This window comes from Ixodes scapularis, unplaced genomic scaffold (assembly GCF_016920785.2).
Source record: "Ixodes scapularis isolate PalLabHiFi unplaced genomic scaffold, ASM1692078v2 PGA_scaffold1__304_contigs__length_218370807, whole genome shotgun sequence".
Taxonomy (NCBI): domain Eukaryota; kingdom Metazoa; phylum Arthropoda; class Arachnida; order Ixodida; family Ixodidae; genus Ixodes; species Ixodes scapularis.
The window spans coordinates 68,104,849-68,131,717 of NW_024609846.1; the positions used below are offsets into that span (position 1 = coordinate 68,104,849).

Here is a 26,869-nt window from a genome sequence, read left to right on the forward strand (position 1 = left end):
GAAACGTGTGAGGTAGTTGTAAAACGCTCGTGCAATCTTGGATAAAAGTACATTCGGCTCGTCTCAAATTATCCGCTACAAACATGGAGATGGTTAATAGCTGAGATTTTTAACATGAACATATCAACAAATGAAACCCTGCTTCCGCTTGTTTTCTTCTCCTGTTGCCCTTCCTTCACGACATACAAAATCGTAAGCTGACTATTAATAGGATAGATAAAAAAAAAACTTTGTTTGATTTAACTAAATATGGTAATTAGCAAAAAATACAAATGTAACGTATATGTAACGATACGTTCCATTTCTTAAACTGTAACGGGAACGAGTTCCTTTTTCACATATGGAACTTGTAACGGGAACGCGTTCCAAAAATCAGAAGGAACGAGGAACGACCTTTCGTTCCTTTCTTTGAGGAACGTGTACAACACTGTAAAATAAGCATTTCAGTCACATTCGTTCTATCGCGCGCATGCCCCCCCCCCCCCCCCCCAAAAAAAAAAGATAAAAAATAAATAAAAAGAAATTTACAGAATGCTTTTTTAACGTCACAACAAAATGGCGGACCAGGAAAGTAGCAGGACAGCTATGGGTTCGCTTATATCGTATTTCTACAATTAAAAAGTATTGAAAAAGGTTCTGGGAAGATTTACTTGCGGCTCTCGGCTCAGTTTGTTGCGCTCTTTCAGAAATTATGATTAGCTGAAAACGTTCAAATTGACGCCGGATGTGCAGCCCCGTGATGCGTAGTGGTGCAGCCCCGCACAGCATGCTGCGGCTGTGTGGCCTTGCCGTGGGGACGAACATGTTATACTCTGTTTCACCTTGTGTTGTACCGCAGGAAAGGCTACAAGCGCGAGCTCCTTGCTCTAGGGCGCATCTCGGCGGCACAAGCTCTCGTGCACCAAGGGCAGCTGCCAACGCTATGAGCTCGCGCTTCTAGCCTTCGCTGCGGTACAACATAAGGTGAAACGGAGTATAGCGAATTGATGTTAGCTTGAACAAACGTTGCTTGAACGAAGCTTTCACGTATTTTCTTTCACTTCCCGTCCCCGAGCGCGCGTGCACAGCCAGCACAGCAGGCCTGCTCAAGCTTCGGGCTCGTCTCTTGTAGCTTCTCATTCTCTTGCTCTAGGGCAACTTCGTCTGCTTCTCTTTCTGGTGACGTCAGAATGCCGAGTTCTGATTCGTTCTGATTGAAGCACATTGGGTGCACCTCAAAGCAAGCTTCCTCCTAGGGGCTTGCTTTGCCTATCCTTCAATCAGAGCCAATCAGAGCTCGGCGTCCTGACGTCACCGCAACCCCTGTAAAAGAAACAGACGAACTTGCTGTCCGCATAGCCCAACGTTGGCATAGCCTCACGTCGCACAAAATAGGTCACGTCTCGTGCATATTTTGTGCAAGAAGAAGCAGTTGGTTTATTCCCACTCTAGATTTAAAAAAAAAAAAAGCGATTGAGCGCATAGTTTGAGTAGTTTCGGTTCTGATTTTGCTACTCTAGTTTACACATCTTTAAAAGTTAGCATAAAAGCTTTTTATAAATTACATTTTATATTGGTATAAATAGGTAACTAAAACCGTATTCAACACAAATAAATTCTTTAAGAAAGCCATTTTTGTTAGTTTTAGTTGGTTTTGGTGAAAACAAGATATCGTTTCAGCAACACTGTGTCCACTCGCTCCGTGGATAAATTTGTGCGTGAATGAATGATATTGCAATATTTAGATCGTTCTCAAAATGGTAAGTGTTTGCTTTTATTGCCTATTTCTAGGGAATTTAGCTCACACACAGTGCCGCGAACGTACGTTCTTTATATATTCGTACGGAGCGACTGAACGAGGAACTTGACGCTGCGACAACGTCGATCCTGTTTGACGGGAACGTTGCAACCTTTATTAGAGTTTCAAACCATCCTTTATTCAGTTCGCGTGGAAGTACCGTGCAGGCGTGATAACGTTTCGTTTTCCTACTTTTGAACATACTGAACACTAACTTTGTAACTGATACTGGACTGTGAAGATCCGTGTATTTGTTTGCATATGCTGTCCCGCGGAACGCATCCGTGGTACAGGCTGCTGTCTTTCAGCTGTACCGCGGCTCTACTGAGCCAGTAAAGATTATTACAAACATGACATCATTATTGTCCTATTCCTGTACGTTATGAGAACGTCGCCGATGAATGTGTCAAGGCGCGAGCTATCACTCTAAAACACGTCTGCGAGTGCACTGTCCTGCAGAACACAAGGAGCAAGCGAAACATCACGCTCATTGTCCCTGCGCATATCGCATCTTTTAGATCTAACCGTATTCTGAGCTTCGTCATTCGCTGAATTTTTTTTCTTGTTCGCCGTGATTGACTACCGCGGTGCACCGCAAAAAAAGCGCACTCGCAGACATTTTTTTTTTTTTTTAGTAAAGTTGTTTAGCATTGAATAGCATGTATATCACAATGTTATGATCATGTTACACATGTTCCTTCGCTTCACCAAAAGCGGGTTTTGTGACGTACTGGATGTCTTGTCAAGATGCGGAGCTTCAAGAGGAGACATCCGAGAAATTCGCAACTTCCAGCGATGGTGGCACCACGGTTTGAGAATCGCGCTCCCTAGTTCCTAGACGATCGGCTTCACAATAGAGGTGCTTGCTTACACTTTCCTGACAGGAAAAAAAAAATAAGTAAGGCTCTATCTCGTATATATAAAAAACCAGAATAACTTATGCGTCGCAGTCCCAGCCTTGTACTTCCATTCTACGAGGATCATTCAGATGGCAGCCATTTTGTCATAAAGCCCCTCTATACTGAAAGTAGCGCCACTGATTGATCCTCTGACACACTCTCACCCTCAAGAAAAATCTGCCTCCTCTTCAAAGTTCCCCTTGCCACTACCTCTGATTGACCGACCATCTGTTCAGTTTCGGTTTGCCACTTCCGTCTGCCTTTTGTGCCCTCCCGTGTCGCAGCCTCACATTCTCCGGCCGCGTGCATACATACTACGTTGCTGGCCGCCCATCGAAGCTTTTTTTTTATCCGTAGAGCGTACGTTGCGTGTTTTGCTTTTAGAAACGACATCGAACTGCCGCTATGATGTGATGTGACTAAATCGCTTGCACGTGTTTTACAAAATGCTCGTTCGCATTTCTCACTTCGGCATGTAAAGGCGGAAACAAAAACTTCGCTCCGTTCACATCGTAAGATGGCGGCTTCGCATTCCATAACACAGACGTGTGCTATTTCGTGCTTATCTTATTGGCCCCCTGTCTGCTGAAGAGGAGATTGGGGCAATCTGTCTAACAGTTCAGTTTTATTGTGTGAATGTTTATAAAACGGAAGATATTGCATCTGATATTGAACCGAATGATCTGAGCAGACGCACAGCCGAAGCCTCGGAAAAGCTTGCGTGCCTGCTCCAGACGTGATGCAATTAAAACACATACCCCCTGTAGCCCAGACGATAAAGACACCAGTAACTCATATCTTAGCAAAAGCACAAAAGCTGTGAGTCGAAATCGCGCAAAAAACACTGATCTAGGGAGGGTTGGCGAGCAGTCACCTGTCGCAGCTCTTGGCAGAAGTGCAGCCTAGGTGGCGCTAGCGTCGAAATGAAAGAGGGAGAGACTCACGTAGAGTATGAAAGAGCGAGAGATTCTCAAGAGAAAAGGGCAAGGTGCTAGTTTCAATATAGAGGGGCTTATTTTGACAGGTGCCACTGCACCCCCTATAGGTCGGGAAAGTTGCCCATAAACTCTTAGCTCTATTTGGAGAGGATGTGACGTCTGTGCGTCCCTCGCCGATACCACTACACACGTCTAAAGTAGAATATAGTGCTTTGTATCCAAAGCATTGCTTGCCCTTTGAATCACATTGAATGAATGTTCCCAGAATTGCTGTAAGTAGGGTTCCGTGTTTTCTGAGTTAGTTTTTCTTCCAATTTTAAAGCTGTTTTTTTTTTTTTTTTTTCGGAATTTATTATTATTTTTTTTTATATTCTGTGTTTTTCGGCATCAATATCCAGTGCCGGACACAAGGTTGGTGTTTGTCTGGGGTTCATGTTGGTGCAAATAGGACATGAGCCTTCCCTAACCTCCAGTAAACATGTGCGTGACCCAAACACTTGCCAATTGTTTCGGTACCATTAAGAGTAAAAAAAAACTAGGTATGTTGTTCCCGAAGAAGCAGCCTAGCCAACAGTTCACAGGGGCCGTGTTCAGGGTTGACTCAGAATAACTCCATAAGTAAAAATTTTCTTCCCGCGAAGCTTGGGTTTTTTTCCCATAAGGATAGCTCCAATTCGGGGCTCTTCAGTCTTCTCTGATTTTGATGAAACAGGCTCGGAAGTTGCTTATCGAGTTTTATCGGTATTTATCTAAAGCACAAAACCCACATTTGTGTTCTCCTTTCAGTTCCCGTTCAACATGTTCCACGAGCACCTCACACGGCCCTTCAATACCCAGTACAGGTCCTACTCCGTCTCCATGCTTCCCGGAAACGAGAGACAAGACGTTGAACGAGGCGGCAAAAGTGAGCTTAGCATGGCTTTTGGCTCGTGCAATGTGTCGGGCATTGAGACTGCCAACGTCGTAACTCGACACTTGCGCTGCAAATTACTCTTCTTGTATTTCAGTTATAATGCCCCCATCTGCACTCGACCATTTAAGTAAGTCCCGATTCATAATGTCTCTATTCATTCCTTTGGGGTTTTTGTGTTCATGGCTTGCCAAACTGTTTCACTCCAAAACTGATTGTGTGAGTAAGGTAATCAAACTCCAACTTTGACTCACAATTTTAACTATGAACTTTTGCCATCGTGCAGTGTAGGCTGCATGGTAAAGCTACCCTTGACATATGCTTGAATGTCGAGCAGAATATGTTGTTGCTTAGACTACAACAAAATTACCAGTTGTAATTTTGTTGGAGCCAATTTGATGGGAAGTCACCTAGAAGGATGTTCAAAACAAAATAAACGCAAGTACTCGAGCAGCGTGTGGCTGGTAGGAGGACGTCCTTGCAACACATCATTTGCTTTTGAAAAAGATAGCTGGGGATACTCGGTACGTACAAATCTGTACTGCATTGGGCATCTGAATGTCCGGCTTTTGTGTTATTTTTCTAGCACGGCTCAACATTGTCTACCCAATGCTCTTCAAGCTCACAAACAAAAAGTCCAACAGGGAAACACACTGCGGAGTCTTGGAGTTTGTTGCAGACGAGGGAAAAGTGTACTTGCCATACTGGGTGAGTGGGGATCATTCTTGCGTATTTATTCAGAGTTTGCAGAGTATTTAAAATGTGAGACACTATGCAGCCATTATGCTAATGCTCTTTGACCCTTAGTATGGCTCAGAGATTACATTGACATAATCTTTGTCAAGGGAAAATTTGTTAAGTGCTGTTATTTTTTGCTGATATGATTGAATTCCTGGTATTACAGCTAAGTATGTACTCAAGATGTACACCCCCAGACAATATGAGCTAGATCTGCACCCTTACTACGCTTACAGTTTTCACGGGCTCTGTATTTTCTCAAATTGTGAAAAATTCAAAGATTGAGGCCTAAGCTGTGTATTCCAACACATGTTTACACCAAAGGTTCTTTAAAAACTGAGAGGTAAGCCAAAGAAGTAAGGAGGGCTGTTTCAGCTAATACTGTCCAGGGTAATCCGTATGCGGTATGATCGAGACAGAGAACTTACTTCACTGGCTCAGTTTTTCTGTTAGCCACTTTACAAAGCTTGTAGACACTTGATTATTGAACATGAGGGTAGGAAGAAAAGGAAGCGTCATACCGGATCAAGCCAGCCAGACGAGCAAATTCCAATAGAAGCCGGAAGTAGAGGTCGCGGTTGGCAAGAACGCCCCCGAGGGCAGCCAAAAAAAATTGTTGGCACCAAATCAGCTCACCTTTCCGTCCATAGCGCCTTTCGGTTTTGTTCGTTCTTGGTCATCGTTGAGGGCATGTACCTCCAAACCTGAAGTCTCCCCTGGCTTCAGCTCTGGTGGCGTCATGTCACCTCCAGAAGATTCCTGCCTTCATGTTATTGAAGGCCTTGAAGATTGTACAGTTCACTTGTGTTTGCCATAGTTATGAGGGAATCCAGCACTCTGCATAACACCCTTCCGGTGGCTATGCTGGAGCAGGCATCTGTGTAGGTCGGGTTGTGAACTTGCCATGTTTTGCGTGCTTCACAGATGCAGAGAAATTTACTGCTCGACGAAGGGGATCTTGTCCAAGTTGAGAGTGCCACACTCCCAGTTGCAACCTTCTCCAAGTTTCAACCTCTCTCGGTTGATTTCCTCGACATCACCAACCCCAAGGCTGTGTATCCTTTCTAGTGACGCTTGTTTCAAAGGCGGGGAAAAAATGCAATGGGACAAGGAGTAAAAGCCTCTACCTGAGCAAAACACCACAGCCCCGAACATTATGCAAGGTGGACACTTTTTGTGCTTGACTGATTTTCATCACATTTTACTGTCCCGTTTAGGTTTTAGTACCTCCTTGCTGTAACAGCTGGCTGCTCGGTGATTGTGTCTGTTGTTCTCAGAATCTTGCACTTCTTTTTTTTGGCATCTGTAACTTTAGATTGTGGATATTTACGAATAGAAACAGAGGAACATATTAAAAATAGTGTCCCTGACTTGTTATGGTTATCTTTGTCCTTAACCTTTTGAGTTTGTTTGTTCAGCCATGTTCGATAGTTTGTCGTAGGTTTAGTACAACAATATAGAAGGCAGTCTATCAGGAGGTCCAACCACTCTTATAAAAAAGTGAAAAAATATATTGGTTGCAAATTATGGGCAGGGGGGGGGAGTGGACAATGATTTGAAGCTTTCAGTGACGACTGGCAAGAAATTACTATACCTTGTTGAATCAGTCTATTTTGTCACCCTCCAGGACCAGCAGCAAGGGATTTAACCACTGGGGTTCAACGTGGGGCCAGTGTTGAAACTTTGTTATTAGGTTTTAGCTGCGTTCTATTAATGCAGGCTCACCTGCGCTCTCATTCTTTTATCATTTCCATTTTTCTGAGCCTTTGTCCCAACTTCAGGCTCGAGAACGCACTGCGAAACTTTGCCTGCCTTTCAACGGGCGACAGCATTGCCATCGAGTACAATAACAAGGTATTTTCGTAATTCTCATTACCGTAAAATCTTGTAAGGGCACCCACCCAAAATGAAGAGATAAATGTTGCAAAACATGAGGTGGGCTGTCTTTGGGGATAAGACAGCATAACTTTATAAAACGTTATGATAAACGCGGGCACCCGATACAAGCCACGTGACACAGGAACTAATATTGCAGATTGCGGTATCACAACGCTGTAAACACAACGGCATTCGCTACAAACTCCTGTGTCATGGGGAAGGATACTGCGGACCATGGATGCAACAGATATGTGCGTTTCACGGTGCGATCAACACGTGGAAACCGCTTGCGTGCCACTGGAACCGATATCGCTCGTGCAGTTCGCGGACAAAAAATGAGAACTTGCTACAAACTCGCACGGCACAAGAATCGATATTGAGCACGCAGATCGCAGACGAAAACGCAGGAACCCGCTGCAAACTCGCTTGTCACAAGTACCGGCACCGCAGATTGCCCGGTTGATGTGATTCCCGTCGAACATCACGTGACGTCTGAAGGGAATTGGGGAGTGGGCAATGTTTTGGAATATTTATGTTACGAATATCTAACCACAGAAACGGGATGGGCAATCTCTCAGGAGAGGGTGTCCTTAAAAAGATTTACGGTAAAAATTAGTAAAATTTCCATACTTTTATATTTTTTGTTTTTCTTGCCTTTTTCTTTAGATCTACGAGTTGTGTGTCCTTGAAACCCGTCCAGGAAAGGCGGTGTCCATTATCGAATGTGACATGAATGTAAGTGCCTTTTGTCTTTCTAGAATGAAACTTGCACCTGATTTTGAAGTCTGACATTTGGTGATGCCTAGATTTTGATTAGGTTATAAAAGTTTTGAATTTCGCTGTCCAGCACATAATGAACGCACCCATGATTTTGGCTTCACGAGCGTTGAATTTCATTTGCTCCATTCGCTGGCTCATGCACCTGGGCATTCTGTCCCAACGCCTTCATCGAAAGTCAACTCTCGATAGTGTGGTCACTTCACCCAGATTTTTGCGTACTAATTCGAAGCACGGGTGTGGTCCTGACAGTCATACTTACGAGTCTGCGGGAAAAGATGTGCGATAATTCAAAGTTTAACCTCCGAGTCAGGTTAATTCCAAGGAGTTTTGGGCACTCCAGAAGTCTGGCGACTCTGGGAGCACGAATGAGACCCGCGATAATGCCGACCACGACTCGGCATAAGGAGAGGTCCCTTCTTTCGGTTCTCGGACGGTTGTGTGTGAAGAAGATGTGTTTGTGCTAGTAGTATATTTTTCTCTGTTTGCAGGTTGAATTTGCCCCACCCGTGGGCTACAAGGAGCCTGAGCACCACTCCGCACCCAAGAAGCAAGAGAAGGAGGCCGAGGTATCTGTTATCACGTCTGTGCAGCGGTCTTTCTTTCAAGCAGTCCTGTGCTACACTTGTCTCAGCACACGTTTTGCTTTGGTCTAGATGGACCTGTCTGCCTATGACGCCGAGGCTGCAGGATTCGTGGTGAGTCGTTGCAAGATTTGTTTCACTGAATCAGTCAAATCAGTGGTAGTAGTACTAAATATATTCTCTAAACAACTTCAGTGATGGAAGTGCTGCGCCAATTGCGCCAAATTGCGCCAAGGACGCAATCCTGCTACATGTAGCGCCAAATTGCCATTTTACCGAAGAATTGCGTCATGCCTGCGCCGAGATGAGATGTAGCAATAAAAAATAAAAATTGAAATCTTATCAGAGCGCGTGGCGGTACCGCGGTATTTTCCGCGCCGCAACTGTTTCGCAAAACGAAATTGCGAGGGCGCATTATCATCATCTTTATTGAAAGGAACAACGTTAGCAACATCCGAGACCAAAGCCGCAGAGGCTAAGCGAAGAACCATCCCACTGAGCAGCTTATTTAAAAGAAAAAAGGCCGAGCTTGTAGATGTTTTCAACGTTGGCCCGCCCTGTTCCTGTGTGCTAGCTACCAGCGAAGTCAAAGCTAGCGCGAGCCCATTGCTCTGTGCATTCCTGACTCGCGCGTGGGCTCGTGCAGTGTGGGCACCGTAACGGGCTCCGTGCGCGCGCTTGTAGCTTCGGCTGCGCTCGCACCGAAGCTGGAGCGAAGTATAGTTGAGTTGCACCAAACTCTGGATGTAGTGCTGGTAAAGCCTCACCGTCCTTTTCGAAGCACAAAGTACTGCGCGACTCGCGTGACTGCGGTGTTTGCTCCGCGGGTGTCGCTTCTCTGCAGCGCGTCGGTGCATGCCAAGGAGCGCACTCAACAGGTTAACTTGCCGTGATCCGATCGTGACTTCGCCAGCACACCGAAAATGAATTGGAATTTTTGAGGCGAATATCAGATACCGCAATATATGAAGCTGCTGCCCGAAAGACAACTCTAATCTGAACTAAAGCATTCCACAACAGTGAGGGTCGTTGATGCTACTGCAGATACCTTAAAAGAAGTGTAGGGTGATAAAACTAAATATCCTGTACCATCAGAACTCAGTGTGACATATTTAATTGTAGTTTTTTATCTGACGAGCAGATAAACTTTTTTTTTTTTAATTTTTGTGTGTGTTTATTTTGTTGAATTTTATATATCCTGTCTTAAAAAGGCGACAGGCGCTGTGTTCCAATTATAGAGATGGGCTTTATATAGCTATGCAGCATTATTTCATTTTCAAGTATTATGCTAACATATGCCAGACCCTGCCCCAAAAGGGCCACTACCTGCTCCAAAACAACATTTTTCCTGCTACAAGGCCTGCTCCAAAAGGTCAAATGGCACTTCCATCACTGCAACTTTATTTTTGTGGAGTCCATATGTATCTTGCAAATCTTGCTAATTGGAGCTTTTTGGAAATATTTCGTGGGCATCAAATGTTGTGTCCGAGAGGGGTATACTATGCATTTCCTTACCGTGGGGAAATATGTTTGTGAGATCTATTGTTTGCACTTTCATTCAAATCATATAATGCACAAAAATTAGGTTCTTTCAAGAATTGAATCGTTTACAGAACCCTGAGTGACTTAGTGGGATTTTAAAGTTCCCTGGAGTTTTTCTTTCTTATTTTTACTGTTTGCTCTTTCTTGTTTGCGCTACAAAATAAAAAGATAAAGGGGCTTAAACATCTTAAATATTTTTATCGAGGTGATCCGATGGCTTTTTTCGGTGAACATTACGAAACACAAATTGTGCAAAAAATGAGAATGAGCTGAAGCACACAGGGCTTGTGCTAACTAGATTTAGAACATCAGTTGCTGGTTAGCGCTCGTCCTGCCTGCTTTTTCCACTCCATAGAATGAAAAGTTGGTCGAACTGGTGGATGTTAATAGTGAAAACAGCGTGAATAGAAATGCCGACGAAGGACAAGAAAGGACAGTACCAAACTCGGAGTTCTTCTTATCCTCATTCGTTATCCTATTTGCTTTTTGGAAAGTGTTTACTGATGATGCAAATGCTGGTTGCACATTTTGACTTGACCTTGCGGGGGAGGGAATCGTACGACTGTAGCACTCCCCATTTTTTGCATTCAAGTTGAAGAGTTTGACCAGTAACACAATACCGTAAAGTTCCGAGAGATTGCCCATCCCGTTTTCCGTTGGATGTCACGCAATGTCTGATGGGAATCGCATTAACCGTGCGATTTGCTGTACCGGCACGTCTAACAAGCGAGTTCGTAGTAGATTCTCGCTTTTTTGCCCGCGATCTGCGCGCACGATATCGGCTCCTGTAACACGCGAGTTGTTCCCGCGTGTATGTTGCAACGTGAAATGCGAATCTGCTGCGTCTGCAATCTGCAGTATCCGTTCCCTTGACATAAAATTTGTAGCGGATTCCTGTTTTGTCCGCAATCTGCACGCGCAATCTCGATTCTACGCGAGTTGGTCCTGCGTGTGCATTGCATCGGGAAGTATGATTCTGCTGCATTCGCATCTGCGGTATTTGTTCTCATAACATACGAGTTTGTAGCGGATTCCCGCGTTTTTGTCCGGTATCTGCGCTCACATTATTGGTTTTCATGACAGGCAAGCTTTTGGGGGCTCCTGCGTGTTTATTGCATCATAAAAGTTGAATCTGCTGCGTCCACAACCTGCGATATCCTTTCCCGTGACAGGAGTTTGTAGCGAATTCCTGCGTGTCTATCGCATTGTGAAACGTAAATTTGCGGTGTCCGCGATCTGCAGTATCACTTCCCGTGTCACGTGGTTTGTAGCTGGTGCCAGGGTTTTAATAATTAATTTTTGATAAAGTTTTCCTGTGGCATCCCCAAAGATAGCCCACCCCATGTTTTTCACCATTTACCTCTTCATTTTCGGTGGGCGTTCTTTCGGAACTTTACGGTAAGATTTTGATCAGCAAGGTTCAAACTCCTGAGCAGTCTTATTTTCTGTGTACACTTCAAATGGCATTTCACTTCATTTGTTTTACATAGGCCTTTAGTGGGAAAGGGACCAGACTTGACGGAAAAGCACGCTCCCAGGAATCCACCTCGAATGACGTCGTCAAGCTGCCTCCCCGAAGGTGAACTATGATTCTTTTTCCACTCGAGGCTTTCTATGACGGCAACGAAACAGTCCTGGGGTGGTTTGCTTATCTCTGAAGGTATCTAAGTTTGCGGCTAAAATAGCCCAAAGCACGATTTTCTGATCACGACAGGCTGCGTGGGGACAAGAAGCCAAAGGTACCTAGCGTTGCAGGGGAATGGCTGCATGAAGTCCGTCCTCGCTTCGATTAATATTAAAGGATTATTCCAGGCAGAGAAAAAGGGTGAAGAGCCCTGAAATGTAAGTGGAATTAACCCCATTTGTGTAAACTGGGAAGGAATCGGCATAGAGAGTTATTTTTTGGAAAAGTTGTGTTAAGGCCAGACGTTGGTCCTAAAATTGAATTTATTATTTATTGTAAGGACAATTACTCTATCTATGTGTTTTACCACCCTCTTTCCAAATTTGCAGTTAGATTCAAGACATATCAATTATTTTTCGAGTTACGTAGAAAATAATAAAGCCTAATTAGGTAATTTTTTTTTTACAGAGCTTTAAAGTCTTTTCTGTTAAGTCTTTTTTTTTATGTAAGTAATATGAATTTGTAGCTGAGAACCCTCAAGCAGACTTATGCTATTTATATTTTGTAAAAAAAGTTTATTTGATCAACTAAGTAATTATGTCAAGTCCCCTATTTATAAAATACACTTTATCCCTAATAAAATTAGTTTGAGTGCATTCAGCCATACAGAAATAACATGGCTCCACAGTTCACTTTGTTCTAAATTAAACGCTAAAAGTTGATAGAAATCCTTAAAAAAAGAAAGACCTTTGAAAACCTCCGTAAGGCAAAGCTTATTGAAGAAAATTATAAAGTTGAGTAAATCGCAGTTGAAGTTTTGACAGTGATTGCAGAAAATTGTACGAGCGATCCTATCCAATAAGTTTAATGAATATGTAGAGTAGTTCTTTCTGAACAAATTGAGATAAAATGAGCTGTAATCCATAAATGGGAACCTTAAAAAAAAAAAAAAAAAAAATCTGAAAGCTAAAAAGAATATCTATAATGTAAAAAAAAAATCAAACCAACGAGTTAATTTTTTGCAAGATACAATGGGAGGGGCCAGTGAGAGTTGGAAGCACACTAACACAATTTTCTTTGACCCTAAAAAGGGCCTTTGTTTGGGAAGTGCCTTTACAGTTGTCTGGGGCTGCAATCCTGAGCTGCTCGTGCCGTGTGTCGCTTGGCATACTCCTCCTTCGATCTGCTGCTGATCTTGTCTGCGGCGTTTGCATTATGCAAACGCAGACTGTCAATTTCTAAACTTGGGCGTTCGAGGCAGTTACCGGTTTCATACCCCGGGCTTGTGGTAGCGGACTTGCTGTTCATCCTCCTTCCCTGGTGGTAGATGGCAACAGCCTCGGCTGCAGGACATTCGCATTTTTGGACATCTGCAGCGAGATGACCAAATGTAGGCTCTCGCTGCTGTTCTTGGTCTTGCCCTCACTGCATTCTGCCAGCAGATCTTCATTGCTGAGCCTCGCAAACACGGGCTCAAGAGCAGCCCGAACACAATCCGGAAGCAGGCTGTTGTGTGGTGGAGGAGGCTCACTGTTTGCCAAAGCTCTCTAAAACCTGCACCAGGACTCGACTCTATCGGGGCACTTGCTGTGGTCTGGACGTGCGTAGGAGGATGGCCTCCACTGCCCTCTTCATCCCCGGAACATCATTCCTGTTGCTCCTGAGAGCACAGCCATAGTAGTACTGAATCTTTTTGATCTTCTCCCAAGTCAGCTTGCCCCTTCCTTTGAGTGCTTCGTTTTAAGCTTTCTTCTTGTCCTTGATGTTGCACAAAGCAGCCTCCATCTACTTGCAGACATGGTTGACACAGTCCTTTTCTCAACTTCGTTGAAGCCATACACTTCTGCCTCTGTCAACGCTAGAAAGGTCCGACTGTCGCCATCTGAGGGAACGGTGGTGTAGCGCAGTCCATGGTTGGCCAGGGAGCTTTTAATTAAGCATGGTCAATGCAGCTTCAACCTCCATGCAACCACCATTACAGTCTATGTTCTTTTCACACTCGTGGGCTGCGTACCAGTCGCCATGCCCCTCTTTCTCCGAGTCCGGTACCAGGGCACAACCAAGGCAAACGTTTGAGTCGAGGACTAGGCCCAAATATAGTATGGTCGAGGACTAGGCCCAAATACAGTTCTACAATGCAGCCCACGGCGTTGTGGGAGATGCATCCTCTGGTCATCCAGGATCCGTCAAAGACGACGTCGATGTTGGCAACAGGGTTCAAGAAGTCTGCGTGCAGCTTCTTCACAACTGCCACACTGGCAGCTTCATTCGCACTTGCTGAATTTTTGCGAGCTTGCACAAAAGTCTTCGAGTGTCCCTGAAGGTCTTGTGCAGGCTACGGTGGGACAAGTTCATGCACGCACAGAAATCCCCCACAGCTGTAACTCCTTTGTCGATCGACCGAATCCCCTTCATGGCCCACGTGTTCACTTCGAAGGGAGTGACCTTCGCCTAATTCCAGACACTCTTGTCGAAGAGAACTGTTTTTTCTTGGACTCTCTTGTGGTGCAGCCGAGCAAAAGTTTGACTACTAAGCCATACTTTTGTATGTAGCCTTGGTGATTGTCAGTGTTCCCGCACTGCAGGTTCCACACTTTCTCTGTGCAAAGAGGTCGTTCAGTAGTTCTATATTCACAACAATAAACTGTCTCTTGGCATCCTTTGTCTGGCCCCTTGCATTGATGCCGAGAAGGCGAAACTTGCACTGGGTCGCTGACTTTTCCGATACAGCATGCTTGCATTGCTCCTCTTGTTGGGCACGTTGCGCCTTCTCAGTTGTGGAGTAGTATGTGGAGTCGACTCGCACCTTACATTCAGAGCTCGAGAAAACGCCCATGATTTAGCCTGAACCTGCGACGTCTTCGGCAGGCGACCCGGCCGATCTTCCCGGTAGATCCAATGATTCTGGCAATGCCAATCGCAGTGGCGCAATTGCGAGAGACACCTTTGGCGTCTTGTTCCAGGCATGTTTTTTCTTCCGGAAGCTTGTTGCGTTCTCGCTTTCAATTGAGCATCGGCCCACATCTCAAGAACTCAGAACCAAACTCCTGCTGCTTTGTAACAAAACAAGGCAGTGACCGATGTTCAATCCAAGCCCGCAAACAGAAACTGAAAATGTGCGCTTGATCACTGAAAAAATAAAGCAGACGAACCGGCAGCCAACAACACAAAGCAGACGACGGTTTCATCAGCGTGCAAACCGAGAGGAGAAAAAGAGCGGAGGGGCGCATCTCGGCCAATAGCAGGAGTGCGAGATTTGGTGTGTGCGCTCCCATGTGTACCGGCCAATGAGCTATCGCTATCGGAGCCTGGAAAACCCGTGGAGAGCGGACGTTCCCTGCAGGTGTCACGAGCATGAGTAGAGTGGGGAAGAAGGAAAGACAACCAGCTTTGCAACAAGCTCAATATGGCTGTGATCCAACAAGCGGCTGCGGAAATCGAAGGTTCAACTACTTTTTACTTCGAAACCGCGGTTCGAGCGCTGCAGAGGCATCATAGTTAGCATTTTTCTTGTACTTAGACATTGAATTGGGCATTGAAACTTTGCAGGCAGGTAGTTTAGACTATAAAGTTGACTTCTGTTAATTCAAACTTGGCAGAACATGCAAAATTGGGTTGAATGATCCAAAAGTCTAATTAAAAGATGCTTACAAGATTTTCCATATCCGGCGCTTTAGGTAATGTGGGCTAACATTTTTATAATGAGCCGCTGCACACCGCCGCACGGCAGCGGCAGCGGCCGTGTATGTCCTTTGCGCAAGCGGTGCGGCCACAGAGGTGACTGGCAGCCAACAAACAACCTGCACCTCCAGCGGCTACGAGGCACATGTCATCGTTGCGTGCATTCACGTCATCAGTGGCCCTCTCTCATAAACAGCCAGTCGGTGCTCGCTGCTCCGCAGCGGTGTTGCCATTTGTGTTGAGACCCGGCCATGTCCTCTGTCTCAACGTGTGCTCTCTTTTTCTATCTCTTCACAATTCGGCACGCGCTTCAAAATATAAAAATGTTCTTTTTTGCAGACGGGCACTGCCAATCGTGCTTATAACTTGTCCACCGCATAATTTGGGAAGAAAAAGACCTGTTTTTGTACATTACGCATGGCCAATCGTGCTTGTAATTTGCCCACTGCCAGTTCTCTATAGGTCAAATTAACCAATATTTTATATTTAAAGACTAAAATAACAAGTTTTTTTTTTTTTTTAGAGAAATGTATGGGCTTTTGCCAGGACCTTTGAACAGGGTTGAATTAAACTATAAGTTGAATTAACCAAGGTTGATTTAATGCAATTCTACTGTATTTAATCCAAAAATATGAGTTTCAGAAAACGTAAAAGTTTGCATTTTTGATGCTATATTAAGACTGACATTTTTTTCTTAAGCAAAAATTAAAGAAAGCAACGAGTGAGGCTTACATTTGGTGAGTGGAATTGGCTAGAATGCTAGGTACCTTCTCCCCATGAAGCCGGTCACTTCACCTAAAAATGCCTCTCGTGGCTGTTTCACCCACCGGTTAAGGTAGTCACAGAGATCAGTAAACTGGTCCTGGAGTGGATAGTTTGAGGCAGTATTCTGATGTTTCTCGCATTGCTTGAAGAGATGCTGCAATCAGCTTGGAATGTCTGTTTTCTGTGACGATATGCATGTCTCATGCAAATGCTGCTCAGAAATGAAAGCATAATTCGCAAAAGATTAGCATACACTTTTCTTTTTTAATTCAACTACAAGCTTGCCATCAAACAATGGCAGGTGCACATGACCAGGAACAGGATTGAAAACCAGAAAACCCAACTAAGACTAGGAACATGTGCTAATAAAAACAAAACAAAAATATTCTCATCCTCTTGTGGCTCAGTTGTGGATATGCAGTGCCAGCCATAAAATAGGAATGAATTTCAATACGAGATTTGAAGCAGTTTCAGAGTAATTTTTTTTATTATTTGCTTGTGCATACAAGTGGAAGTGAACTTTTAGTGCTCTAAAAGTGTGAGCACAAAGTGCTTTTGAATTGCTCCAGATCTGCGATTCGATCTTTCCATTACTCCCAGGGCTGTGCCTATGAATGTTCTTGTTTTCTCTGTTGCACAGTATGGATTGATTGAACTGCACATGCCAAAAATTTACTTCCTACCTTTCAGGCACGTAGCCAGGATTTTGGATCGGGGGGGGGGGGGGGGGGCCTGCCCATGACAAAATGCTGTATGAGGGGGAGGGGGGAGAGGAGGTCCCAGAAAAATGGAAGATTTCGGGAGGGCCCAGGGCTCCATGGGTCCCCCCCCCCCCTGGCTACGTGCCTGCTACCTTTGTTCCTGAGCCAAACTACCGTAATATCCCGAGTCATCGCCCATCCCCGAGCCATCGCCCACCCCATTTTTTGGGCCAATATCGATTTCCGAAAAAACACCGAGTCATCGCCCACCCCTTCAAATACCCCCGGCGCGGACTCTGCGATCCGTGAACACTCATCCTACCCGAATGACGCGGCCGCGGACCTTGCAGTTGGAGGACCTCCGTGACAAAGTAAAACGAAGGAGGGAAAGACACTTCTTTTTGTTTACGCATTTCCTCCGTGAGCGACCCCAAAGTGGTCGTGTATCCGTGCAAAAAGAAAACGTGGAGATAACAAAATAAGAGTTTGTTAATGTAACCGCGGAGTACTAAGTCAAAGTCTGTCTCCGCCGAAGTAAGGACACCGCGAACCCGCTCCTTCTTCCCGCCCGTCGCGACCGCGGTTGTGCAATATTGTAGGCAAAGCCAACGCGTAAATAAAGCTTTGCTGGAACGCCCTACACAGACGTTTGCAGAGCGTCCCAACCGTGCATTGATAGCCCGCCGTGCACGGACGCACGTATGTACGCACCAAACAAGAAAGTTGCGCAAGAGCTTGCGATTGACAAGGCGCCCGACTTGGCCCGACGCCAAAGTATTTGCCAACGCGACCGCCGGCTTTCCCCTTTCCCAGGATTGCTCTTAGTCGCTTCTTTGGTCCGCTCGCTCGCTCGTTGCGCCTGGTCGGTTTTTTCTATTTTCTTTTAGACTTTTCTTTCTTTTTTTTTTACTAACTAGGAGAACATAGTGGTGACGTTCTTTCACAGAACAGACGTTCGCGCTATATGCAGATCGGCGGTGTTTCTAGCGTGTATGCAAGCAACGGACTCCGCTATAGTAAAATATTCTTTCGTGAGCATTTTTTTTTATAAAACAATGAAACTAAATCGAGTTTTGAGTTTGATATATTTCTTGTGCATCAGCGCTAGATACGCAGAGAAAAGTAGGCAGTTTTTTCGCTTTTTTTTAAGTGTTTGTGCTCACCCACCGAGACATGGCCCACCCCACTCTTTTAATGAATTTCAGGCGGTAGGGGGTTGGGCGATGACTCGGGATATTACGGTAAGCAAAAAGAATGTGTGTTTTGCAAATTATAAAAATTACAGTTGCTTAGAGGGACACTGACACCCACCCAAAAAATGTTTTATTATTTGTTGCCAGGCAATTCATTATGGTGTTAGAAGACTACCCAAACAATATTTTGCTAGTGTCACATATATTTTTAATGAAGCAAAAAAATGCAACTGCTTAAAACCGAAACTGGACTGGGGAGGAAGAAGAAATATAGAGGAGTAGAGAGATACCAAAAATCATATGGCTGTGCAACATTTTTTTTTTTTTAATCAACATAATTTCCGTTTTTTGGAAGGCACAAAAAATGGATGTCATATTTTTTTGTCTATTTCTAGTATTGAGTGTATGCCTTTGATGACCCACGACTTCGATTTTCTTTGGTGGTTGTGTCTAAACCATAGAAAAGCTGCATGTGACCATGAAGAAGAGAGTGAGCGCGACTCAAACCGGCCAGTTCTCTATAGGCGGTTTTCGGGTGGATAGAAAACGAATTTCGAGCCGCAAATTGTGTTCTGGGTAGTTGGGTTCTCATATGTCATGTACAAATAAAAACCTTGGCAGGCATAAATACCCTGTCAGTGTCCCTTTGAACCTGGTGCAAATTGACTAGTATACTCACTGCAGCATTTAAGGAAGTTCTGAACTCTATACCTTTCCATATGACAGAGGCATTCCCGACTACGACTACGAAATTGGGACACTCCGATTTATACGGACAGCTAGACCGGCACAAGAAGATCCTGATGTGAGTTGGAATCATGGGTTTTCTTGGGGGTTCACTCGATTTAATGGGCGCCTTGACAGACAGTGAAGTGTTGTGTGTATTTGGTGCAATAGAAAGGCTGCAGTACTATAAATATACTACTGGTGTTTGTCCTTTCATATTTGAAGCTCTTGTATACAGGGTGCTTAAATATAATTCAAACAAATTAAAAAAAAAAAAAGAAGTGTGAGTTACCCGGGTGTCCTCTTCACAATGTAGGTGTTTATCAGGCTCAGCAGATATTAAATAAGCGAATAAGAGAGTTAAGTTGACTAATTAACTAAAATCTGTTAAATATTTGTTTTTAATATAGATTTTATTGCTCATGATGCAATAGCAGTATTGATTGAACTTACTCTGAAAGGCCAGAACAATTTAAAGAATTTTCAAGGAAGTAATTGTTTTTTTAGATTAATCATTTTCACATTTTTTTCGCCCAATTCCAAAAGTTGAGTGCAAAAAGAGCACCGCAAGCCCTGCCCACAATAATGCTTAGGAGAGCGACATAGTCATTTCAGTTGCATGGTCACCATTTCTACAGTGTGCCGTTGGCAAATGCACCAAGTACTATGTGCTTCCGAGATGGTGACGACGTGATTATAACGACCATTATGTCATTCTTCCAAGCACCATTGCTTGGAAGAGTGGGCAAGGCAGGGCTTGTGGTGCTCTTTTTGCACAGAACCTTGGAATTTGGCAAAAGAATGAAAAAGCTGATGGATGAATATCTGAAAAAACCATTACCGTCTTGCAAATTGCAATAGTGATTGCCGTCAATGCTCCCATGGCAATGTGACCGATAGAACCTATCGAAAGTTCATTAAAGGGCAACTCCGGCCAAATTTCAAAATGAAATAAATTACTGGTATCGCTGTAGCGACACAATATACGACCCCAGCTAAAATATTACATCCGTGGGACGCCGCATTCTCAACTAATGCCAATAATAAAAATGCGACCCGCCGCGAGCCGCAGCTCCTTAGCGGGCGGCCAGCGGGTTGCCGATCGCTAAAGCAACATTGGGCCGTGACGTCAGTATCGTTCTCTTTTTTTCCTCCGGTCCGGGCGTTGCACGGAGTGCGCTTCTTTGAGCAGCTACCACCGCTACTTCGGCTTGTGATTGGCGTGTTTAGCCGTTGCTTTTATCTGTAGCCCGTGTAGCTTCGGTATAGCCTTTTGTTTATTTGCTTGTGAGAACTCCAAGACTCTTTTTAGCGACCAACTCGGTGCGCCCAAGACTTCACAGCTGTTCCTCGAAAGATACCGAGTGCAGCTTGTAGCGCCGTGGGCTGCTTAAACAACCCGCCGCGCAACACGGGGGTGCTTTTTCACAAGTTTCTAACTCACGGGAAATCGGAGAAGGTGTGGGTGAACGCTGTTTGACGAGTGGACTTTGGACTTCGGCTTTTACGCGCCCGAGGAAAAAGGAACGAAAAACCGCACCTCCACGTGGTGAATGATGTTGATTGGGGTGAAGCTCTGGTGGTGCTTGTCTGTGTAGACGCTGAGCCGCAGCATGCCGAGCCTTTCGTTCGTATATAACCACGTTCCATACCACACATTCTCTTTCTGACATGGATGAAAATGAACGAAAGGCTCGGCATGCTGCGGCTCACCGTCTACGCAGACAAGCACCACCAGAGCTTCGCCCCAATTAACATCAAGCACCACGTGGAGATGCGGTTGTTTGTTTGTTTTTTGCCCTACACGAGCACGTGAGCTCACGAGCAGGAGCACCTGCACCCGACGGCGGGCGGACATACGGACCTGGCTAGCCCCTAAGGAGCTTCGCCCCTAAAACCAGACGTGTACAGCCCAGCACCACGTGTGTTCGGGCGCCGCGGCCCATGCCAGAGAGCCTCAAAGCTTCGTGTCTGGGACTGACCCGCAGCGCGAAAGCGAAAGGGCCCCCAGTACTGTATGTCACTGGCAGCGCGGCGTAGAGCAACGCCGTGCTGCCATCCACGGATCCCCGATGACAATTTAGGCCTAGCGACGAGTACGGAAGACCGCACACACGGCGACAGCCGCCGAGTACTGCACCGAACGAGTTCACTCGTTTTCCAGTCGCTAGCTTTTGGGTATACGAGCAACGAGTACGGCATATACGTGCGCGGCGGCTGAGTACGGCACTGTACGAGTTCACGGGTTTTCCAGTCGTTAGCTTTTGGGTATACGCACTAACTCTTGCTACATATGCTGGATAACTACCACGCATACAGAATTAAAACAAAATCAGCTTATTGTTTATTCTTATTTTTATTGTTTATTCTTATTTTCAGTGACCCACCAACAGCTTGACGCCTCCTTAGTGGTGCACTTATTCCTTCAGAAATACAACGCTAAACAGGATAAAAGCGAAACGTTAGGAAAGAACAATAGCCTCAACACACTGTCGAAATTTACGCTTTTCATCAAATATATCAAGGCTAGCATTCGCACAAATCCGTTCCAAATGGTTATAAGTCAGTTGTAGGCGTGTTATGGGTGCAGCATGATAAAAGTCGATAGGATAAAACAAAGTATAAATTCTACAAGACTGACGAGGAACGTGCAAATAGATGTGGCTGAGTAGCTCTGGGGAGTCAATTATACCATTTACAATCTTATACAAGTATGTCAGTTCACGAATTGTTCTCCTGTTGTGCAACGAGTCTAACTTCACGAGTTCACAAATCCTCTCATAACTATAGAAATAATTCGGTTGAAAATAACGATCAAACAAAACAATTACCTCCTATGTTTAGACGGCTGAGCACAACAGAGGTAGGTGCCGCTTGGCCTGTGTAGTTGTTGAACGAGAACGATCCTGACAACACGGAAAATATAGCGGCTAATTTCCAGTGTTGCCGGGGCCTCGAGCGGCTAGTTTCAGTTTTGTTGGCCGCGCCCCAAACAGAACTTTAAGGCGTCGATATCTTTAAAACTATGCATAATAACGAGAAAAAAATTACACCTTGCAATTCAGGGACACTCACTGCACTAAAAACAGTCATAATCCCAAAATCGAAAGTATGGACCGAAGTTGCCCTTTAACAAGTTTGAGTTAATTTGCCCACTTGCCGCGACTGTTCATTTATCTAATGTCTGCCGAGCCGGTAAACACATAGTGAAGACAGCTTCTTCGAAACTCGCTTTTTTTTTATTAAGGGAATGCTCAGCATTTTGGTGTGGGCTCAGAAATGTATATACCGTAGGACGAAAATTGCTGGCACCCCCCGGCAGACAATTCGTGTGGAAACGTTGAATCTGGCTTGTTTCTGCGTCTGCGGTTCCCGCAAGCGCTGTTACATTCCAATTTGTCAAAGAGTCTGAAGTATGGGACCTCAACTCTGCACTTCGTTCCTAGTTCGGTCCAGGGCTCTCTCAAAAACTGGCGAGTACGGCAAAGAAGCATGAAGGACAGTTTCAGCTCGTGTTCTCCATGATAGCACATAATAAGCAGCGGCTGTTCATTGAGATTAACTTGAGAGAAATTTAAAGCTTTATTTCCAGACAAATTCAAAAGTTTAAGTGAAATTTGGGGTAATGGAGTTTTAGTAGATGGTTCCGACGACTCCAATAGCAATACCCGATGCTCCGCCGCCACCTTTGCGCACGCATCGTATCATTATCGTGAATCCTTGTCCGGGGTACATAATTGTCAAGTCTCCTGTATTACCCTGGAGACTCCCGAATTTCGACCATTTCGTATGATTCTATGATCGACAGAAAATCTCCTTCAAAACGCATGTTAACTCCCCCCTCCACTGCACTCCGGCATTTTCTAACACATCAACATACATCGCCAAATTAGTAACCCAAAAATTAGGCCGAAACCATTTTTTTTACAAAGTTATTAAAATTCAGATTTTTGGCCTTTACCCTTTTTTTTAAGCTACAAGTCTCTGCCGGCAACAATGAAAAAGTGACACCAGCAGAAGGCAGGGGTCCACTCTTTCGACTGTAAATTCGTTCCCAACTGATAGCAAGCAGTTTGATGGTGTCAAATGCCGGAGCTAGCTTTGGAAGCTAGCTCCGGCACCGGCGGAACAGCACGAAACAAATGCTCGTCACAATCCACCTTTTTAGATTGCCCGCTCGACCCGCAAGCCTTCCTTCCCTTGACGTCGCGAGACTGGAAAGCGCGGGTACATTTGAATGTTGGTTTTGGCACCATTTTTGTTTGCCTATTTCACAATAACCATTGTGAATTTCACGATACTAAATACCATACCGGAAAGGGTAAAAGCAGGGGATTCACAAAATATAGCTACTTATGGTAGCTCACAAGTTCAAGAGTACCCCCCTTTAAACAAGCTTTTGCCGTCGCAACGGATGGCAACACTGATAGCGAGACTTAGCTGTAATTCTGTTCAACAACCAAAAGAGGGAACCCCTGAGGATACAAGACATTGTAATACACCTTATAGGAAAATACCAATATCTGTAAGTCTGGCTCAATGAAGGAAGGGATTATCTAGAGGAGAATAAGGAGAATGTAACTAGAAAAGGGAAAAGGAATTCATCTATTATGCAAGCTCTAGGCACTATGGAACTTAATAGATACGAAGTGGTCAGAGGTATATGGAAAGGAGTGATGGTACCAGGACTGTCTTCGGGCAATGAGGTACTGTGTATGAAATCAGAGGTTCAATCAGGATTAGAGATTCAATAAAGGAGCTTAGGCAGATTGGCTCTGGGAGCACATGGAATGACACCGAATGAGGGAATGCAGGGTGACATGGGCTGGTCGTCTTCTGAGAGCAGGGAGGCAATAAGTAAGTTGAAATTTGAACAAAGGTTGACCGAAATTGATGATACGCAGTGGGCACGAAAGGTATTCAAGTACCGTATTTACTCGCACAATGAACGCACTCACGTAATGAACGCACCCCCCAAGTCGGCTCTCAAAATTTCGACTTTTTTTTTCACTCGCGTAATAAACGCACTTCCAACTCGGACGTCAAAATTTTGACCCCCTCCCCCCACGCGCGCGAAATGAATGCACTTTTCTATCCTGGTGCAGCGAGGTCGCGAATGCATGGGCAGCGTGGGCGAACGAAACGCCTTGCAAAAGGCGTTAAAAAAAATTTGCAAAGATCTAACGAAGCAAGAAAAAAAAACATGGAGAAGAGCTTTTTCTTTTGCACAGCGCAGTCTGTACTTTGGGTTCGTGCGCCGCCGCGCGCAAGGTGGTAAGAAAGAGAAGCGGAGAAGCGCTCTAAGCGAACGAAACAGCCTGCGAAAGGCGGCAAAAAGAAAAAAAACAAAAAAAAACCACGGAACTAAGAGAAAACAAAAACAAAGAGGAGCTTTTTTTTTTTCTTTTTTTGCACAGCGCAGTTTGGTTACGGGGGGGTCGCGCGCAAGGAGGTAAGAAAGAGGAGCGGAGAAGCCCTCTAAGCAAACGAAACAACTTGCAAAAGGCGGCAAAAAAAAAAAAAAAAAATCCAAGGAATTAAGAAAAAAGAAAAACAGTTTTTTTTTTTTTTTTTATTGCACAGCTTAGGGGGATTGGTTACGGGGTGGGGCGCCGCGCGCAAACAGATAAGAAGTTACTTCGATTTTTCAGGATAAAAGGTCCGTTCATTATGCGAGTAAATATGGACGCAAAAATTTTACTTCGCGTAATGAACGCGCCCCAACTTTACATCGATTTTTCGGGAAAAAAAGTGTGTTTATTCTGCGAGTAAACACAGTATTTATACATGAAAGGTTTAAACACAGAATGGACAATTCGAACCCGAAAGCTTACATTTAAATACCTACACACTAGTGATGGGGCTGAGCAGACTGCTTAGTGGAAAAGAGAGTGAAAAAGGCAGAAAAAAAAATGTGGTAGGTAAGAATGCAGGAAAAATCAGCTCAAACAATGTACAAGACACAAAAACAGGACATAAGAAAGCAAAATGTGTTTGGCAATTCACTGGGAAGTTCTTTATTCTTCGAGGCGAGAACGGGAGTTTTGAGGACCAGGACGTATAGGGCCAAATTTCAGGAGACAGACACATTAGGTGCTGCCTGCCATAATAAGAGCGAGACACTAGAGCACTTGGTTTTGAAGTTCACGGGGCTTTGCCCTTCCCTCTCTAAAGGGGGAACAGATTTGGCCTGGGTTTTACTGGCGATGAGTGAAGGATGGAAGAGAAAAGGATTACAGTCGCAATGAGGTGATTAGAAAATTGGTGGAAATAGTCTGGGGAAAATTAAATGATGCACAACTAACTAGCACAGCTGGGGGCAGGCGGGACAGGAAAATTGGGACTGCCTCCCATGTGGCTCCAGACCGAGGTTTCAACCCTGTCCCCCAGTGGGTCCGGTTCTGGGGTAACGCCGACAAGGTGACCACTCCCTCGCCGGGAGGAAGAAGCAGGGGGGTGATATTTTTTTAGATTTTTCTGCCCAATCTCCCAAAGGTTATCCCAGTGATATCACACACTGCCTGGCGGTAGTTAGGGGCAGAAAATTGGCTTAGAAGGGTGGGAGGAATCATATGTTTGTCTTTTTAGAGTTAAGCTAGGTGGTGCAAACTACCGCCCATTAGAAAGGGTACAGCCGTTTACATCCAACATCCATCCCTCCATGTATTTTGCTAGCATGAGCAGTGCAATACAAATGTAATAAAGTTTCCTTTATTTCTATTCATTTTCAATATTTATTTTTAAAAAACTGCTACCTGGCTTAGAAAACCTCCCAGATTTAGTTTCTCCAAACTTAGCAGGTAGGGGGTATCAGAACAACCTACTAAACTCTTCAATATGTGTTGGTGACTATAGAGAATTCTAGTGTTTGAGGAAAGCACATTTTGATTAGCACTTATCTGCCACTTGAGCAGACAGGTAAGGTCAGATACCAAAAGCATGCATGTGTAGAATAGCAGTGGCCACAGGGCTGCTTTCTGGCGTGGTGCATCTTAGACAGTTTTAAAAAGCAGAAACATTGCTCCCGATCTCTTACCGTACACAATTCTTTCTCTTCCTTTCTTCAGAGCAAGAACGAAGAGCAGTTCGAAGCCTTTTCTGGAGAAGGACGTTCGCTCAGACAGCAGAAATCCAGGAAGTAGAGGAAAGGGTGGGGGGAGGGGGGGCATTTGGCATATATTTATTCTTTAAAGACCAATTTTGGGAACAGCAGGTTGAAAGTGGTTTAAATAAAAGTGACTTGAACACTGCTGCACAACCTTCTTGCATATCGGTCTGAAGTACTTGCTGGCAGTTTTCTATGGACTACTATAGCTGAATATGTTTTTCATTTCATTTGATCAAGCAAAAGTTCTGGTGGCCTGTTAGTATACTTGCTCAGAACATTGTGGGTTGTAACTCTCCAGTGATTGCAACACTAAATCTTAACTGTTAGCCCACTGATTTTAGAATTATATCTTAAAAGGCCTCTGAAAAAAAAATTAAAAATGTTGTTCTTAGCAGTTTGGTTGAGACACACATGTAAAAAAATTAATTTTATGCGAAAAGAAAAATTTTTTAGAATAATATTGACGGCGCGAGACGCGATTTAGTCGGCAGTCATCTCATTTCAACTTGTTTTCTCTCTCGGCATTTCGGGCGCATGGAGGAGAGGTGGATCGGCTTTGCCTGCACGACCGAGATGGTCATTCCGGAATGACCCTTGATGTCATGGACTTCACGCGCAGAATTTCAAATAAATCTCTCGCCGTCAATATTGCTCTAAAAAATTTCTTTTTCGCATATAATTTATTTCTTGACACACGTGTTTCAACCAAACTGTTTAAAAAAAAACTTTTCTTTTTTTTTTTTTTCTTAGGGGCTCTTTAAGTTGTCAGGGGGATCAGCAACATCCAACAGTATATCCTTATTGCTTTTGCCTGAAATTGTATTTACCAAACTTTATTTATACCGTCCCACTGCTAATTTAAAAATGCTAAATTGCATCAAGGGAAACAGACAGGAAAGTAGCTAAAGTTGAGTTCAATGTGCCTATACTTCATTTCACCTTGCGATGAACTGCAGAGGGCACTAAAAGCCATTGAAGCCATTCCATTGCTGTGTGAGTGACGTGTGACTTTTGGAAGGGGGTGCAGT

The 26,869-nt window shown here is 44.5% G+C and overlaps 1 protein-coding gene across 1 annotated transcript; it reads left to right on the forward strand.

Annotated features, from left to right (window-relative positions):
• Positions 1-1,658: 1,658 nt before the first annotated feature.
• On the forward strand, positions 1,659-25,909 carry LOC8041379 (ubiquitin recognition factor in ER-associated degradation protein 1). Its single transcript, XM_029992823.4, has 12 exons — positions 1,659-1,739; positions 4,401-4,518; positions 4,622-4,654; positions 5,111-5,232; positions 6,187-6,317; positions 7,044-7,116; positions 7,807-7,875; positions 8,409-8,486; positions 8,574-8,615; positions 11,534-11,622; positions 18,734-18,812; positions 25,801-25,909. The coding sequence occupies exons 1-12, from the start codon at positions 1,737-1,739 to the stop codon at positions 25,873-25,875; spliced, it is 912 nt and encodes a 303-aa protein (XP_029848683.1). The 5' UTR covers positions 1,659-1,736; the 3' UTR covers positions 25,876-25,909.
• The last annotated feature ends 960 nt before the right edge of the window (positions 25,910-26,869 follow it).